The sequence below is a fragment of the Dipteris shenzhenensis genome, chromosome 16 (assembly GCF_047967505.1).
Source record: "Dipteris shenzhenensis isolate YYH24624 ecotype China chromosome 16, Dip_SZ_1.0, whole genome shotgun sequence".
NCBI classification, from domain to species: domain Eukaryota; kingdom Viridiplantae; phylum Streptophyta; class Polypodiopsida; order Gleicheniales; family Dipteridaceae; genus Dipteris; species Dipteris shenzhenensis.
Genome location: NC_141611.1, coordinates 56557915 through 56577422, shown reverse-complemented (window position 1 = coordinate 56577422; position 19508 = coordinate 56557915). Strand labels below are relative to the sequence as shown.

The window sequence follows — 19508 nt, the reverse complement described above, 5'->3', positions numbered from 1 at the left end:
ATTGCAAAACTAGCAACTCTAATATAGCTGTAACATGAACATAGACATGATCATTTTGCTGCTCTAGACGTTGCATTAGCTCCCATATATGATGCACAACTATGTAGAATTCACACCCAAGCTCTATGGTGCTTCCACAAGATGTAGGTCACCTTTCAAAATGACAAGGATATACTTCCGGCAATAACTCCAACCACTCTAGATGGCAGTGCAGTGACTATGGCTTGTGGAGAATATATAGAAATTTTGGCCAGAGAGACATAGGTTGCTACTCATTTTGTTGGTGTAATTGGGGAGGATGGAAAAGGTAGCGTTGTTGGATGCATCGCTGATTTCTCGAGTGTTGTCCTACCGTCTGCTCATCGATCACCTTCGTTGTGCCTTCTCCAATTCCTCTTCCATAGCCGTTCCCCCTCGTCATCATCATAGCCTTCAGTCTTCCTCCACACTCCTTCTCATGCCTGCCTGGTCTCTTTCTACCTCTTCCCCCTACCTCGGCGTGAAGTTGGTCTCTGTCTTTCCAAATAATGCTCGCTCTGGTTTGCCGTCCGTCTCTGCTTCATACCTTCTGTCTTCCTCTCTTACAGGGATTCCACTTGCATTTCTGGACGGCAAGGAGATCACCCTCTGGCGCACAGCTTGTGTTTCTGCGCTGGCATCAGAATATCTCACCAGGCATGACGCTCAGGTGTTTCTGATGGTTGGTGCAGGCTCTCTCTGTCCCCATTTGATCAAAGCGCACATAACCGCACGCCCGGCCATTCAGAAGATACTTATATGGAATCGCACATTTGCTAAAGCTGAACTGCTAGCAAGAGCCTTGAGTGAAGAATTGCCAGCGAAGACGGTGTTAGCTTGCTCGGACCTAGAGGAGGCAGCAAGAAGTGCAGACGTGATTAGTTGTGCTACGATGTCAGAGCAACCCCTGGTGCTAGGGTCTTGGTTGAAGCCTGGGACTCATCTGGATCTCGTCGGTTCCTTCACTCCCCACATGAAGGAATGCGACGCCAATGCGATCGGGAAAGGGAAAGTGTATATCGATACATTCGCAGCATGCGAGGAGGCGGGAGAGCTGGTGGGCATGCCTAGATTGAACACATTAGAGGGAACTCTTTCTCAACTAGCAACAGGAGAGAAACAGGGCAGGCAGCACGTAAATGAGATAACTGTCTTCAAGTCTGTCGGTTGTGCGCTTGTGGATCTTGCGACTGCGCAATTAGTCTATGAAAAGTCCTCTTGTTAGGCACATCTTCCATGGCAGGAATGACTAACTGCACCCAGCGCTGACATAGAAACATTATAGCAAGGCTGGAAGTTGCAGTGGCAATCCTCAGGACCAAGCTGATGGTAACAGAACGATTGTGTTGTTGAAAATGATGTCGGTGGGGATATGCCATAGTAGCTAGTCCCTGCCATGCGTGATGGAGTTTATGGTTTTCAATCTTATGAGTGAATAGGTGCCCTCGATCTTGGAAAATTGGCATTAGTATTTGATGCGCTATGAGTGTTGATTAACGTAAGGTGATATTAATGTCGATTGACATGAGTGTCGATTAAGGTGAGTGTTCATTAATGTATTCGAGGGCGGTGGTGGAACGTGCTGGCTGATTCGAGAAAGTTCATGGAAATTCAAGATGCTGATTCAAGATGATATGCGTGATGGAGTTTATGGTTTTCAATCTTATGAGTGACTATTGTGAGATTGAAATTGCACCACTATGTTGTGTTTTTAGAGGATGAGTTTGGGAATGTTCCTAGATTCATCTAGGTATATGCTTCTGCCGTATTAGTGGACATGCAAATTTCACCTTGTGAAGTTTTCGTCCAAGTTGCAGCCTGTTGGTATTGCGATAATTCTTTCTATCTTAAATGGTGCCTTGCCCTATCAGCTGATTCAAGATGATATGCGTGATGGAGTTTATGGTTTTCAATCTTATGAGTGACTATCGTGAGATTGAAATTGCACTATGTTGTGTTTTTAGAGGATGAGTTTGGGAATGTTCCTAGATTCATCTAGGTATATGCTTTTGCCGTATTAGTGGACATGCAAATTTCACCTTGTGTATGAGGGGGAGCTTGGAAATAAAAAAATCTGTAAAGGGGTAGTGAAAACCACAGGAGTATCCACAGGAAGCCCACAAGGGAGGGGGAGGAGAGTATAGCTAGTGAAGGGAAAAGTAGAAGGAAAGGTAAGATTTTGGTGAAAAAAACAGGGCTGTTCGGGAAGGCAACGAAGCAAAGAAACCCCGAAGGCTTATACGACAAGAGGTGCTGGGCTGTACGAACTACGACGAGCTGTATGGAAATATGCACAGGCTGCACGGGGGGAGGCTAACTTTACGGAAATACAGTGCAGGTACGTAATCGTACTGACGCCGTACGGCGATCGTACAACGTACGGACGAAACTACGAAGGGTACTTGGCAAGGACGAAATACCAAACACCTGGCTGAAATAGCTGCTGGGCTTGCCGGATTTGTAGCCTTCCCCACCTTTCCATTTAATAACTTGATTCTGGGGTTTGAGCTCCCGAATAACATCCTTGCCACCATATGGCTCTGAATCTTTACCTTCTAGTCTAGATGGGACCAAGCAAGCTGCTGGGCTTGCCGGATTTGTAGCCTTCCCCACCTTTCCATTTAATCCACTTGATTCTGGGGTTTGAGCTCCACTCAAAATAATAATCTCGAATAACATCCTTGCCACCATATGGCTCTGAATCTTTACCTTCTAGTCTAGATGGGACCAAGGCCGTAGCACCCAATCTCTAACTGCTGTGGCTTGCCAGATCTGTAGCCTTAACCACCTTTCCATAGAATCCACTTGATTCTGGGGCTTGAGCTCCACTCCTATAATAATCCCCCTTAGCATCCTTGCCACCATATGGATCTTTATCTTCTAGTCTAGATAGTTGAACCCATCCAACATTCATGCCTCACTCAAATTCAGAACTGGCAAGTGGGACACCATGGCAAAATGTAGAGAACCTGAAGAGATTAATATATTTCATCACACACATTGCAAGAATTTGACACTGGCACACCTCAGTAAGTTGAAGTCACCTACATTTCTTCAAGCAAAGGTCTTCTCCTTTAATTTGCCCAAGTAGATCTCTTATGTATATCCCCTTGGCTCTGATACCATGTTGACATAGAGGCTTGCTTGCTGCAGCCAAACCCTCACATCACAAGATCTTATTACTACTCAAGGTCACACCCATGAGATTCTACACAGTGTATCAGGGAAGTTCATTGTGCATGCAATGCACATCTGCGGAAGCAATCGTTTAACCCTAGAATGCTTCACATGAGAGAGAGAGAGAGATAGAAGGGACAACATAGATCTCAATATATGTAGCCCAATCAGGTTGGAAGACTGAAAGTACAATATCTGGAAACCACACTCTTCTCCCAACCAAGACCCGACAAGGACCCAATCTTGCCACATTGCTGATGCCACGTCATCTGTTGACACATGCCTGCTGTTTTGCCACCTCAGCAGGTCACCAGACTGCACAGGTCAGCAGCCATACAGTCCACGTGGCCCATGTGCCACATCAGCCTTTTGGGTGTCAGGTGATTTACATGTGGCTGTATGACACCGCCTTGGTGGACAGCCTGGAGCTGGCTTGGATAACCAGGAGCTGTCCTCATCTTGCAGTCCCTCCCATCAAGTGATGGGTAGCAGCCCTATGATGCATGTGCATCTCATCTTCACTTATGCTATGATGCTCATGGCTTCTCCTCAAACGGGAGCCATACAAGTGAGCAGCTAAGATCTAGTGAAGGGTGTTATGTTAGAGTTTATCTCCTACCTCATTGAGTGAGGGCCTTGGTTGTGGGTCTGCCTGCCCATGTGAGGGAGTGTCAGGGCCATTGTTGTGGGTTTGCCCGCCCCAGAGAGGCAGAGGGGGTTCATCAGCAGAGGGGGTTCATCATGGAGGCCTGTGTATGGACAGACCTGTGCGGGGCTGTTGGCCCTTGTTTCGATGACGTGGAGGGGCCGCACGCAGGGTGCGGGGTCTGCAGGGCCTGCTAGTTGGCTGTGTAGAGGGTGCCATCAGCCTGCCTAGGGGCTGCCACCAGGCCGCACGTGTGTGCCTGGTTGGTGCCTTGTTTGGCGAGCCTTTAGGCCCCACACCAGCCCACAACAGCTGACCCTACTGGTCAGTCTGTTGCAGACCAGGTTGGCCCTGGTAGTCGGCCACCTACCCCCCACTAGTCAGTTGATTTGGGGCAGGGGGTGACCCTATAAATAGGGCCCCCTTGCTCCCTTGTTTCTCATCTCAGCTCACAGTTGCGCAGTCACCAGTGGAGGGTTTTTCTCCAGCAGTAGAGGAGGTTTTTCCTGAGATCCTGTGCAAGTCTCTCTTATTTTCTTGTTTTCCTTGCAAGTGTTTGCTGTTTTCTCTCTGTTGTTTCTCCGCACCGCTGCACTTCTCACAGTTATAGAGAGCGGAACATTGACCTTCAACACCCCCCCCAATGTCCACACCCTGGAGAATGGCTTTGGTCCAATGCCAAGAAGCTTTAGCATGACATGAGTCTCCTAACTAATTGATTTTTAAGATGTCTGAACGTTTTCTTTGGTTGGACAGTGCCGTGCAGCTTCAGCATGAAGTGATGAGTCTCCTGACTAAGTGCCTTTGTGAAGATATCTGAACGTTTTCCTTGGTTGGACAGTATAGGAGATTGATCTCCTTGGTGATAGTCTTTTCTTGAACAAAATGGTACTGAACCTCAATACAATATGCTTTGTTTGAGTATGGAATGTGCGGTTCTTTGCAATGGCTATGCAACTCCGATATTTGCAGTGCAGTATGGAAGAATCATCTTGCTCCATGTCATCTAGGAACCACGTGAGCCGTATTGCTTGCGAACCCCCTGATACTCTGCCTCTGTCCAAGAGAGTGCAATGGTGGGTTGCTTGTTGCTCAAACCACAAGACACATCTCCCTGCCAGTATAAATCTAGGGTTGCATGATGTGAATAGAGGGAGGTTCTTACTTAACCCTTTCCCTTGCCCTTTGCTTCAGCATTGATAACTTTGTCAGTGCTTGTGCCGTCATACATGAAATAGAGATGGAAGAGGCAATATAGGTCTGAATATATGTAGACCAGTCAGGCTGAAAACAGAATCTCCACCACCAGAACAATATCTGGAAACCACGCTTTCCTGTACTGGATGCGAGTAGCGTCCTTGCACAACTCCTGCAATGGGAGGTGAAGGAACAATGTGCTAGGATGCACAATTCCTGTTCAAGGGATGAAGTGTGCAACTATGGAGAGAGGGTGAAACTGTTAGTTATATAGCCCTCAGGCGGAACTAGGTCCGGGCCACCCAGGTAGGACCGACCAGTCATAATGCACCAACCAGGGTCTGATGATGCCAACTTGGTGGTCGACCTTGGACCCGACCAAGTCCCGACCTGTAGCAGACCCTGCCATATCATTGATTGAGCTGGCATGTGGCTGTTGATTTGCCACATCGGTAGGTCACCGGGCTGCCCATGTGATGTCATGTGGCTGTGTGCCACATCATCACCTTTTGTGGACACAAAGAGCTGTCTTCATTTTGATGGGTGGCTGTCCTACGATGCATCTGCATCTCATCTTCAGCTATGGTATCATGCTCATGGCTTCTCGTCAGATGGGGCCTTACAGATGAGCAACTAATTTACAGTGAAGGTTAGAGAGGGTGGAGCATCGACCTTTGATACAGAGGTATATCATAGATGCAATCACAGATTTGAAAGAACATGCAATAATGTGAGCAGCAAGTTATGCATATAAAGCTCCACAATCGTGGACTGATTCAAGTACAAAAGTGTCCCACCACACCCCACACCTTCAACCAAGGGTTGCTCGAAATCGGTCACCAAAAAGGGGGTCAAATGCTCCAAGATCTGCTGAAATAATTCTTCGCTCTGCTGAATTGCTACCTACCTTTTCTTTGTCCTTGATCCGGGCTTCATTGGTTTTGCTGGATAGGAGACTTAAGCCCATGAGGCCGTGTTTGTAGTGGTAGGGGCTAGTCTATCCCCCACCTATGTGTAGGGTGACTAAGTCAATTAAATGCTGGCCCTTTACTTAGGCAGCCAGCATGCTGCCTACATTGTAACTCTTGGCCTCTCAATTTGCTCTTGTGCCATCCCTCTTCGCATGACCACATGGCCGTCCTTTAATCCCACTCGTAGGTTTCCTTCCTTGCTGTCCTCTTTTGGGGACTCACATAAGGGAGGTGACCCTTATATTCCAACAAGGTGAACAATGGCTGAAGTTGTCTCATTCTCAAAATGACTTTTCATCAGTGAACATTACTAGATCCCATGTATTGGAGGGCAGATCCTGGGGATTTCTCTAACTCCTATTGGCCAAAAGTGACTGTTAGAAGAATGGTCACTAACCCAACTGTGAGCCCCCATTGAGAGAACAATGGGTTAGTAGACCAGGATAGGTAGGCCTACCGTGAATTGGAGAGCAGGCTGGTGCCCAATGTCTGTGACTGTTTGGAAAGCATCTGGAGCAGTACTGGGCAGCAAGTGTGGCAGTGCAGCAAGTCTGCGGGGCAGTATGGCAGTACAGCACTGCCAGGGCCTTAAAAATACAGGCCTGGCAGTAGGACAGCAGGAGCAGGTCGCAGGCAGCAACGGGCCTGGTCGGGGTCGGCATCAGGTCAAGTCAGGGTCAGCAGCATATGGTCAGACTGTTTGCTTACATAGTACACCCTTTATTTTTATTTTTTTTTAAATATTTTTTTTGGGGGGGAAGGCGGGTGCAGTTGTTGCACACTCAATCAGCCATATTGAAGCCCTTAGAGGTAATGCAGACTGAGGTGTGTTTGAGCACATAGCTCCCTGTAGATCTCAGCAGTGCAATCATCCTTGATTGCTGTTTACCCAGCATAGCAGTGCAATCATCTCATGCCGGCTGCAAACCTGCAAGGGCGGGGCGGGGCGGGGCGGGGCGGGGGGGCAAACTCAATCAGCCACACTGAAGCCCTTCAGAGGCAACACAGACTGAGTTGTGTTTGAGAAAATAGCTCCCTATAGATCTCAGCCGTGCAATCATCCTTTATTGCTGTTTACCCAGCATCTTTGCTGGATGTGTTTAGCTCTTCTCTGATCTGTTTTTCCCACGCTTGTGGACGGATGCAGCATAGTGGCATAGAAATGTGTTTCATATGTTTAAGAAACGTGTAAACCATGGCAATGTTTCATGAGTTTGAAAGCTGTTTCAAATAAAGTTGCTTTTCCCTAAGTTTGCTTGTTAAGAAAAGCGTGCAGAAATGAACACGATTAGACGTTTGATAGCGGCGTATTCTTGCATGGAGTTTCTGTGAAGTTTGTGTGCACAAATCAAGTCTGATTTTAGTCGCCCTGCAGCACAAATCGAGGCCCTTGCTGTTTTCGAGGTTTGTGTGCACTAAAATCTGCAAGCAGATTCCAACATCCTTTCTTCTCTGCGCAATCTCACACGTCTGAGCGACATGCCTGATTTTTTGTCATCCTCTCAGGCCGGCTGCAAACCTGCAGTTACAGCTTCTAAGTTCTTCGCAAGATGTGTCAAAAGGGTAGTCCAATGTGGAACCATGCCACCTTTGATAGTTTCAGCGCAAAACATGGTGGGAGTGATACATAGTGTCTTGTTGATATTCTTTTATCAACAAGGAATCCCAATCCTTGGGATAAAGACTTTCCCGGTACTTTCGGGTTCCCACCACCACGGGGTAGGGGTCATTGCACTAGGCAATGTCCGTGGTGGTTCAAATGTTTTAGACAAACTACAATCCAATCTTCTAGCCTTGTTGATGGACACCATCCATCACCGAAACTCATCCAGATTCTTATCATGCTGCAGATTCTTAGTAATGGATTTTTATTGTTTTCATTCTTTGGTTAAGGAGGGTGTCTTATGTAATATGTTTTATAATTTCAAGAAACTTGCAATGGCCATGCCTGTTCACGAGAAATTCATAGATCATGCTTGTTATCACTTTAGCGAAAGTGACAAGTCCCAAATTTTCTAGACAAGCAATTGGAAGTGCCGGAGCTGTCTTGAAGTTGGATGTATTTTCACATGGGGACTTCATGATAGCCATATGTGATGACAACATGAAGAGCCAATGTGTACTAAAGTTGAGGACAAACTCTAAGAAGTACTTCTTACAAGAAGTGCCAAACTCCGCAAAGTATTCATATATAAGTGATGCCTCGAGTTATCTTAAGGCTATATGGGATGCATTACCAGATATTCAAGATGGTCAAGATGGTGGTACATACACTTGGATCTTCTTAGGGTTTTGTACAACCTTTACCTTTGGTCCCAACTATCCAACCGTCGTAGGTGCAGACTACAATGAGCAAGAAAAAGAAAGACATCGTCAAAGTTTGATGCTCATATGGAAGCTATAGTTGTTCCTTGAAGAGGAGAAAAAAGGCCTCGATATGAAAGAGTTGACCCAAAAGTAACCCAATTACAATGTGGTGAGAGGTTAAATGATGATAATTGTGACAATAAGGATGAAGAAGTTAGAGACGCCAAGCTTACAGAATCACTACTTGCAGATACTTTTATAAATGCTGATCTACACTCCGATAGTGATGAAGGATATATATGGGGATTCTTACAATATTCAGTGTAGACAACACACATCAATCAAGCTACTTTGTTTACCAATCAAAGAAAGCTGGATGAGAAGTTTGCAAGAAAGTTATATGAGGATGCAAGACAGGCCAAAACACCAGCTCCTAGAAATATCACGCTACGTTCAATATCATTCAAGAAGCTTGTAAGTGACAATTCAATGTTGTATGATGTATCTAAACGTACGCGTGCAGACTTCTTTACAACATTTCAAGAATTCAGATAGATTGACATTGTTCGTGAAGCGGCGCTTTATGAGAGCAGATACAAGGATGATGATGAAAAGAAGTATATGCTATCTAGAAACAGATTCCTTGAAAGGTGCAGGTTTGAGCCCATTGATGGACAACACTTCTATGAGGCATGTAGAATTGCATTTGAGGAGAGCAAAAGAGGAAACTTACCATCTGAGGAGTATATGCAAAAGTTTGCAAGAGTCATCGCTTAAATTTGTTTGCTCGAAGATGATTCGAAGTATATATTGGAATCCCTCAGGCTCAATAATGAACTTTTTCAAAAGAAGAAGAAAACTCTTTCAGAGGTTGTTCTTAAAGCAAGAGAGTTATGGATTGGGTGCGGGAAGCCACTACTCTCAAGGGGTAAGAGACCCACTATGGATTACTTAGGAAAGCAGGCGCGATTTTATAGGTGCTTGACAGTTGTTTTAAATGATGTTCAGCCAAGTCTTCTAGAAGTTACAAGAGCCGTCAATAAATATAGGGATTATACGTGCATTGTATTTCGTCCTGAAACGATCTTTCAATGTATTGTGGATGTATGCATTGCATTCGAATCTGGTACGATATCCTTTGAGTCACCTGAGCACGAGGTAAACAAGAAGCAAAAAGTAATAAAGGTTATGTCAATTATTTGTTGGAAGCCATTAAGATACAGTACTGACAAAATCGTAAAGGTTGTTTGCCAAAAGTTACTAAATGGAGAATGCTTTTTTGGTAAGAAGAGTAAGCAAGGAAGCCTTGAAGAAATAGTTAACCAAGAAGTAAACGCGAAAGTTGCATATGGAGCATTAAAGTATTTGCTTCATTCAGATGAAAAGTTGGTGGATCAAAAGTATGATGTGGACAAGCAAAAAGCACATGCGCTAGGAAAAATGGTTGACAAGAACTGGGCCTCGCAATGAATAAAATCATGGGATAAAGATGCAACACCAACAAAGGAGCTTCGAGCTAAGATGCCTATTTGACTCAATACAAGCCATTATTTAAACAAAACAAAACCTTTAGACTATTGAGTATTAGCTCAATCTGCACTCTTGTCGTTTACTTGATCAGCCCCTTCTAGGCTTGCTTCTGCTTTCTCACGCACGGTAGGTGGAATTTTGATCTTCTTGGGCTTCTTCCCTCCTTTCGGTGTCCAACTCCATACTATTGAGTCTGCTTGCTCCCAACGTGTAGGAACTTTGTCATTGCACATCCAAAATTTCTCCCAACAATTTGCATACACTTCTTCCTCGCTTGCATTCTTCTTACGGGAACATGGTGCCCAATACTGTATCAATACCATGTTGTATTCTTTAGAGGAAGTGTTGGATTGAATGTCTGACTTGGCTTCACCCAACCAAATTGGATATATATTGTCGCTTGGCCTCACAAGAACAAAGTCACCCTTTTTTACATCTATAAGAGGTTGGAATGTATCTTTTGGCTTGTTACGTTGTGGACCATAGTAGTGGTCTTCCAATGCCTTTAAACCCATGAAACCTCATTTTTGGTGCTGGTGTTCTGCTCTGCTGCATGTGTTGTCTTTGGCCAAAAGCCTGAACATATATCTTGACTTTGCATAGTTGCTGCAGATTCTAACAATGCATTGATCATGTTTTCCCAATACTGTATCACTGGCATAATATATATAGAATAAGGATCCAGAGAGCCTTTGTCAATACGATGCTTGTTCCAATATTTTATATAGTTCTTTATGCCATTCACCACTTGAGCACTATCTTTTAGGTACTCACACATTGGAAGTATTGGTGGTTCCCCAACTGGCAACAAAGGTTTTCCAAGAGTATCTCTTTTCCACAACTCTATGCCACCATCCTTTGGCATCCAGTGATCTTGCGTGTGATTCATTTTGTACTGCATTACTGGAATGTCATATTGCATGAAAAAATGAAAATGCAGTGGCTTTGAATGTCCAATAAGTTTATCTTGGCCTTCACATAAGTAACCATCAATAAACCCTTTAAAGTCTGGAACCTCTGTCATCATAAAAGGGGCAAGCCTTTAGCTTGTGCACTCGTTGAAGGTTTTCATAAGATGTGCTAGAGTGAGAATGACTTGTCCTCAACTACTTTGAAAAACGGCTAAACAATGCATCAATATCTTCATGGGTATGACCAACCATTAAGAAACCCATCTCTATCATTAAGAAAACTCACCTAGCCACCAACAAAGATAGGTATGCAGAAACATATCTGTTTTTGTTCTTCGATCCACAATTGTCTAATGGCAACAAGAGGTAAGGTGGAAGAGTTTTGAAAGATGTAGTGGATGTGTTATATGTGCTTGCAAGCACTTGTTGAGCATAAGGATTTGACTTCCCATCCATTGATAGATGAATATCCATGGCTATCCTCGAGGTCACGCAATTTAGGAGCTGGCTTGAAGTATTTAAAGAAGTGTGTACAAGATTACCATACTCATGCTTATCTTCTCTTTCCAAGTTACGAAAACACAGTCCTAATGATCCCACGGTAAAGTTTGGGTCTGCGGGCCAAAGACCAAGTGAAAAATGTCCATATGCTTCTTGTCCATGTCCATGTATTAACATTCCAGTCAATGATACTGGCAACTGATATGACTTATCGATATCTTTTGCTCTAACTTTGAGCCTCGGTATGGCTTTCTTCTATTGATCCATCTTATCATGTATGATGCATAAGACTTGTTGAGGGTCCTTCTTTGATTTGTAACGCCATGAATAATATACATACTGACAACTCATTTGTTGTTTCATATGCTCCCTCCTCTCTACAAAGAGCTTTTCACGTTCTGCTGGTATCTTAGTAGTTCCCAATTTCAACTTGATTGCACTACAAAGGCTACACTTTGAGAATGTGCTTATATGAGAAACTGAGACATGCTTGAAGTCTGTGTTCCAAATTCTATTGAAGGTCGACTTTGGAACCTCCTTGTACCCTAGCTCTTTCATGGTCAGATTGACCTCATGCATTATGTCCACTTGTTTGTACATATCTAGAATGGCAAGTTGTGTTTCTCTCATGCCATCTATTGTTGTTCGAGCTTTGTGCAACATCCTTTTAGCACTGTTATTCACAAAGTCATGTAATACAGCTCTTGCCATCTCCACATGATCCCACCCTTTTCTAATGATGCCTTTGTTTCCATGCATGGCATTTGTGCATCCAACATTATGTTGCTCCTTGTACCTGTAGTATGAAGTTTTAGAAATTGTGTGCAATTCATACCATGCCTTGCAACATATTTCCCTCCCATCAAAGCTAAACAGGTGTGACACAACACCTTTTGAATCAATCCGCATAGCATTAGTGAAGCTATTGAAGATATAGGTCATTCAATTCTCCAAGTTCATGCTCCAAAATTCCACTCTCATTTGCAAAAGCAAATTACGATATGCAATCTGACAACACTTCAACTCACAACAATCTATAAGTGCCACTTGTTGAACATCTTCATACGTGCACTTCTTCGTCAAATGGCATTCAATTTCCTCTCTAGGCTTGTGATTGACCATATGATATTTTCTTTTTGTGCGAAGTGGTTTGACATTTAGGCAAGTACTACCACTCCCATCATGTGCTTTGGAATTTTTCAACCAATCATCCATGTAGCTTTCATAGACTAAGGGTTGTAACAATAAGCCATCCTCAAATGTGATCTAATCTCTCTACCATGTCTCTAGCACTGGAATAGAAACTTTAATCTTTTCACTGCTCAAGTTCTCTGAGTGTGGCATATTACCTTCCACTATCACTCCAACATCATTTTCACCTAACTCTTGGAAGTTTACAACCTCATATGGTTGTACTAGAAACACTACCCCTGTTTTAGGTGTTTGTGTCTTATCCTTAACCCATAGAAGAACTTTTTGCTCTCTCCATGTCTCATATACATCATATCCATCTGATCTGCTAAGTTGCAAACTGACATTATGTTCATGCACATCAACCTCCTATGCAATGCTATTTTTATCATAGATCTTTAAGTCTTTCTAGTCCCACCTAATAGTGCTTCCCACTGCATCTCTAAGTTTGCATGTATCCATTGTTGGAAAAGGAAGTTCAATGTCTGCATCAAAACAAACATTGACTGACACAGATACACATGAAGACCCAATTTGCACACCCTGACACAAGCCACCTGCATCATTATTGAATATTGTACCATGTGCAACAACAGTGCCACTAATACTAAGTTCCACCATATCACCAATGTTGAGCATATTGCCTACAAAATGTTCATGACATTGTGTCCAACATCATCATCTTATATAATTCATCTCTCTCTCTCTCTCTCTCTCTCTCTCTCTCTCTCTCTCTCTCTCTCTCTCTCTCTCTCGCTCTCTCTTGTTGACATGCTAATTGGGAGCCAAAAGTATAAGATTGGTTTGAAAGCCGATCTTTGTCTCTTGTGCCCGATGGAGGATGAAAGTTCAAGATCGGTTTTAAAACTGATCTGAGCTGTCATGCATGGTGGATGATTAAAGTTCAAGATTGGTTTAAAAACCGATCTTAATCTCTCATGCCTCATGAAGGATGGAAGTTTAATGGTGGTTTCGAAATTGGTCTTTATCTCCCCTTCCCAATTTAGGATGAGAGTTTAAGAATAGTTTTAAAACCAATCTTGAACTCTTATGCACGATGGATGACAAGAGTTCAAGATCGGTTTTAAAACCAATCTTCATCTCGATCTTCATCCCTCATGCCCGACCGAGGATCAAAGTTTAAGATAATTTCCAAGACCAATCTCGGTCTCTCTTGTCCTATCGATGATGAGCTGTCAAGAACAGTTTTGAAACTGATCTAGTACAGAATGTGTGTCAAGGATTAAAGCAAAAGATCACATTTAAAATAGATCGTGGTCACTCACACACAATGGAGGTTGAAATTTTAAAACCGATCTAGATCTTGATCTCTCATGTCCGGATATTTTAAAACCTATCTCAAACTCCACCTGTCATATGAAGGATGAAGCCAAGATTGGTTTTTAAATGATCATGGTCTCTCTTCATGGAAAATATTAAAATTTTGTTAAAACCGGTCTTGGACTCTTAGGTGAGTTGGAGGATCATTGATCAAGATCGATTTTGATACTGATTTTCATGTCGGAAGCTGAATGGAGGAAGAGAATTTGAGTTTGTTTTTAAAACCGATCATGGTATCCATCATATCATGTGAAGGTTCAAGCCAAGATCAGTTTTTAAACCGATCTTTGTCTCTCAACCATGGTAAAGTTGAACATCAATCATGGAGTCTTATGCATGGTGGAGGATCAAAGTTCAAGGTCGCATGAAGGATGAAAGTTTGAGATCAGTTTTGATCTTAATCTCTCAAGCCAGATGAAGGATGAAAGTTTGAGATCGGTTTTAAAACCGATCATGGCCTTCAACATGTCATGTGGAGGATGAAACCAACATCAATTTTAAGGATGATCTTTGTTTCCATCATGGAAAAATTCAAGATTGGTTTTAAAACCGATCTTGGACTCTCATGTGGACTCTCATTCATGGTGTGGACTAAAATATATGTAAATGTTTTATTATGGTATTCGAAAGATATTTTAATTAAAGTGTACTAAAATACATAGTACAAACGTAATAAAATTACTTATATTAATACTTTGAACCTTAAATTTTATCTAGAACCTAAACTAAAAATGATTAATTTTAACTAACTCCCTAAATAACGTTTTGTTTAAATTCCCTATCTATCGTTTTATTTTAATTCCATAGCTAACGTTTTATTTATCCTAACAAACATTTAATTTAAATTCCCTAACAAGCGTTTTATTTATCCCTAACTAAAATATAATTACATGCTTTATTATGGGTTTTTAAATATATCTGACATATTTCTCCTTATCCAAAAATATTTTTTTGATTAAAGTGTACTAAGATACATAGTCCAAACTATTCCAAATATGTTTTACTAAATAAAATATTAATAGAATACGAAAACATATTTTAAATCTCTTCCATATTATATCCATTATTAATTAAATTATTTTATATTCATATGTTATATATATATATATATATATATATATATATAAAACTTAAGTTTTAATAAATAAACCCTATAGAATATTAAATATGTATATGGAATAAATAAAATATATTAAATACTAGGCAACTCTTATGCTAAATCCCTAACTAATGTTTTAATGAACTCCCTAACTAACGTTTGATTTAAATTAACTAATATGACTAATTAAGCTAAAGTTTAAACCTTAAAATGTATCCTAATCCTAGGCTAAAAATGATTAATTTTACCTAACTCCCTAGCTAACGTTTTATTTAAATTTCCTAACTAACTCTCTAACTAATGTTTAAAAATTAATATGACTAATTAATGTTTAAACCTAAACTAACATTTAATCCTAAACTTGAACTAACATTTAACCTTAATATGACTAACTCATGTGTAATCATAAACTAATGTTTAAACCTTAACTAATGTTTAACCTTCACTAACATTTAAACCTAAACTAATTTGTCTAATTAGCCTACTAACTATCCTAAAACTAAATTAAACCTAAACTAACTAACCTTAACTAATTAGCCTAGACTAAGTCAGTAACGTTAAATTAGCCTAAACTAATTAGTCTAGGTTTAAACCTAAACTAATTTAACTAATTAGCCTAGACTAAGTCACTAGCGTTTAACCTTAACTAATTAGCCTAAACTAATTTAACTAATTAGGCTAGACTAAGTCACTAGCATAAACCTAAACCTAAAGGCCTAAGCTATTGGAGTAGGCATACCGTGAGCTACAACGCTGCCATCGCCATCGCCCTCACGTAGTTTGAGTCTGCCATCGCCATTGCCCTCACGATCAGAGTCTGCAATGCAAACCGAGTCCTCCATCACCATCGCCTGCATTAAGTATTGTCTCAAAGTTTGCCTCACCCTCACGCTCTCTCTCGGAGTCTGCATTAAGTATTGTCTCAAAGTTTGCCTCACCCTCACGCTCTCTCTCAGAGCCCTGCCCACACTTCTCAACGCCATCTCCCTCAGTGTCTGCATAAACGTCTTCATCATGCACAGGGACGAGTCAAATAACATCTTCATCTACTGCTTGTTCTTGGACTTCGACGGAGTTGTTGTCTGCATCAAGCTTTGGGAGGTCGTCTGCAACGCGCGCTCCATCGCCATGGGGCAGCGTCATCTTGGAGAGGAGGTGGGCTCTCTCTCTCTCTCTCTCTCTCTCTCTCTCTCTTATGGTCGCTCTCTCTCTCTCTCTCACGCTCTCTCAGAGTCTCTCACTCTAGTCTCTCATACACTCTCTCTCTGTCTCTCTCTCTCTCATGCTCGCACTCTCTCTCTCTCACTCTCTCTCTGTCTCTCTGTCTCTCTCTCTCTCTCTCTCTCTCTCTCTCTCTCTCTTTAAAGGGGGAGATTGCAGTCAGCTCACTAATTACAGGACTATCATGGTAGGATCCATTATGGCAATGCTCTTCAGCACAATTATTGAAAATGAGCTGAGTCTATGGGCCGAGCTGAATAGAAAAAGAGCCATTGGACAGGCAGGCTTCAGGAAGAACCATAGTACAGCTGATCATTTGATTACTTTGAGGGTACTAATGGAAGAAAGCATGCTAAGAGGACAGCCCCTTTTTTGTTGCTTTATTGATTTTACAAAAGCATTTCACACTGTCCCCAGGAACCATTTGTGGGAAAGATTGGTGCATTTAGAAGTGCATGATCATCTGAGAATGGCAATCTTTAGAATGTATGAGAAAGTAGCATGCCAACTAAAAGGGAATAATGGGCTGTCAGCCACATTTTATAGTAACATGGGAGTCAAACAAGGCTGCCCATTATCCCCAACATTGTTTGGTCTATTCATAGACAAGCTGGAAGAGTTAATTCATATGATGCTACAGGGAGAGCAACCAACGAGTCCCCAAATATGTGGATATACCATTCTACTATTGCTTTATGCAGATGGTGTGATCTTCTTCTCTTACACAGCAGAGAATATGCAGCGGATGATGCACACCCTCCATAAATTTTGCATGGAGAGTGGTCTAATAGTTAATGTCAATAAGACCAAAATGATGGTAATAAAGACAATACATCCAGCCAACATCCCAAGAATTATGTATGATAAGAAGGAAATCGAGAGGGTGCAAACTTTCAAATACTTGGGGATAGATGTACCATCTAACCATAGATGGGGAGATTGTGTTCAGAGGAGGATTGATGCAGGATGGGGTAAGTGCTACCGCTTTGAAAATGACTGCAGAAACAATGACACCACGAGATGGGATATTAGGCGTGTGCTATTTGATGCATATGTTATTCAAACAGTGCTTTACGATGTGGAGATATGGGGAGGTAGCATTTCAGCATCAAAATGGAATGACACTGAGAAATTGTAGAAGTCATTTCTCAGAAGGCATTTAGGAATTAAGTCCACCACACCATACTCAATCATGCTTCTTGAAACTGGTTGCAGACCCATTGAGCTGAGAACACTAGAAAGAGTCTTCAAATATATAAAGAGGATTCAAGATATGCAAGCACATAGGTTACCAAAGAGAGCATGGGAGGCAAGCAAGAGACCTCAAAAAACAAACAAGAGCAAGATGCTATCATCTAGATGGGGCTATGACATTAAAGGCTGGTTCCAAAGATGGGAAGTTGCTTCTTACCTAGATGCAATGCCAAGGGAAGAGGAGAAAATGACATTTTCTATAGCCCTTTTAGAAGCACTACACAGTAAATGGCAATTAGCGAAGAAAAGGACCAAATATGAATATTATTGTGAGAATATCAACCTCAACTATTGGACCACATACTCTTAGAAAGAGAACAAAGCACACAAATATATATGCACACCTATCTCTCTCAGGGCAAGAAGAAGCATCGCAATCATCCGAATGCGATCATACTCCCTAGAAGTGGAGAAAAAAGCATGGGAAGGAGTATCAAGGGAACAAAGACTCTGCCAGCTATGCAATTTAGATGAAGTGGAAAATGAGGCACATGTTCTTTTGACATGTCCGCGATATGAGCATCTAAGAGAAGATTTCAGCAATGTCACGCAGCATCACAATAGTTTGGAGAGCTTGCTTTCCCATCCTCACCTCATAGCCTTGGGCAATTACATTACCAAGGTCCTTGCATACCATGACCAATGTATTACATAGGTAGCAACATGCTAGCTATCCACTCCACCCTTCTTCAAAGAAGGAGACTTTTTGTAACATTCCATTGGGTCCCATGGGTCGATTTCAGGCCCCCAGAGGACGATAATAATAGTTTCTTTCTTTCTTTCTTTCTCACGGTCACTCTCAAGCTCTCTCTCTCTCACGGTCACTCTCTCTCTCTCTCACGATCTCTCTCTCTCTCTCATGCTATCTCTCTCTTACACACTCTCACGCTATCTCCGTCTCTCACGATCGCTCTCAAGCTCTCTCTCTCTCATATCACTCACGCTCTCTCTCTCTCTCACACACGCACACTCTCTCTCATGCTCTCTATCTCTCTCTTTGATATCACTCACGCTCTCTCTCTCTCGGTCTCTCTGATATCACTCATGGTCTCTCTCCTCGGTCTCTCTCTCAGACTGTCTCTTTCAAGTCTCTCTCTCTCTCTCTCTTTCACTCTCAAAGTCCTCTCTTTCACCCACATCCTCATAATCTCTCTCTCTCTCTCTCTCTCTCTCTCTCTCTCTCTCTCTCTCTCTCTCTCTCTCTCTCTTGTTGACATGCTAATTGGAAGCCAAAAGTACAAGATTGGTTTGAAAGTCGATCTTTGTCTCTCGTGCTCGATGGAGGATGAAAGTTCAAGATCGGTTTTAAAACCGATCTGAACTATCATGCATGGTGGATGATAAAAGTTCAATATCAGTTTAAAAACCGATCTTAATCTCTCATGCCTCATGAAGGCTGGAAGTTTAATGGTGGTTTCAAAATTGATCTTTGTCTCCCATTCCCAATTTAGGATGAGAGTTTAAGATTGGTTTTAAAACCAATCTTGATCTCTTATGCACGATGGATGACAAGAGTTCAAGATCAGTTTTAAACCAATCTTCATCTCGCAATCTTCATCCCTCATACCCAACCGAGGATGAAAGTTTAAGATAATTTCCAAGACCAATCTTGGTCTCTCTTGTCCTATGGATGATGAGCTATCAAGAACGGTTTTGAAACTGATCTGGTACAAAATGCGTGTTAAGGATTAAAGTAGAAGATCACATTTAAAATAGATCGTGGTCACTCACACACAATGGAGGTTGAAATTTTAAAATCGACCTAAATCTTGATCTCTCATGTCCGGATCGATTTTAAAACCTATCTCAAACTCCACCATGTCATATGAGGATGAAGCCAAGATTTGTTTTTAAATGATCATGGTCTCTCTTCATGGAAAAGATCGTATTTTTGTTAAAACCGATCTTGGACTCTTAGGTGAGTTGGAGGATCATTGATCAAGATCGATTTTGAAACCGATCTTCATGTCGGAAGCCAAATGAAGGAAGATAATTTGAGTTTGTTCTTAAAACTGATCATGGTCTCCATCATATCATGTGAAGGTTCAAGCCAAGATCAGTTTTAAAACTGATCTTTGTCTCTCAACCATGGTAAAGTTTGTTTAACATCAATCATGGAGTCTTATGTGTGGTGGAGGATAAAA

The 19508-nt window shown here is 42.0% G+C and overlaps 1 protein-coding gene across 1 annotated transcript; it reads left to right on the top strand.

The window, feature by feature from the left end:
* Positions 1–236: 236 nt before the first annotated feature.
* On the top strand, positions 237–1675 carry LOC147893175 (NAD(P)-binding Rossmann-fold superfamily protein). The gene has a single exon (XM_087387429.1). The coding sequence runs from the start codon at positions 299–301 to the stop codon at positions 1241–1243; it is 945 nt and encodes a 314-aa protein (XP_087243555.1). The 5' UTR covers positions 237–298; the 3' UTR covers positions 1244–1675.
* Positions 1676–19508: the final 17833 nt, after the last annotated feature.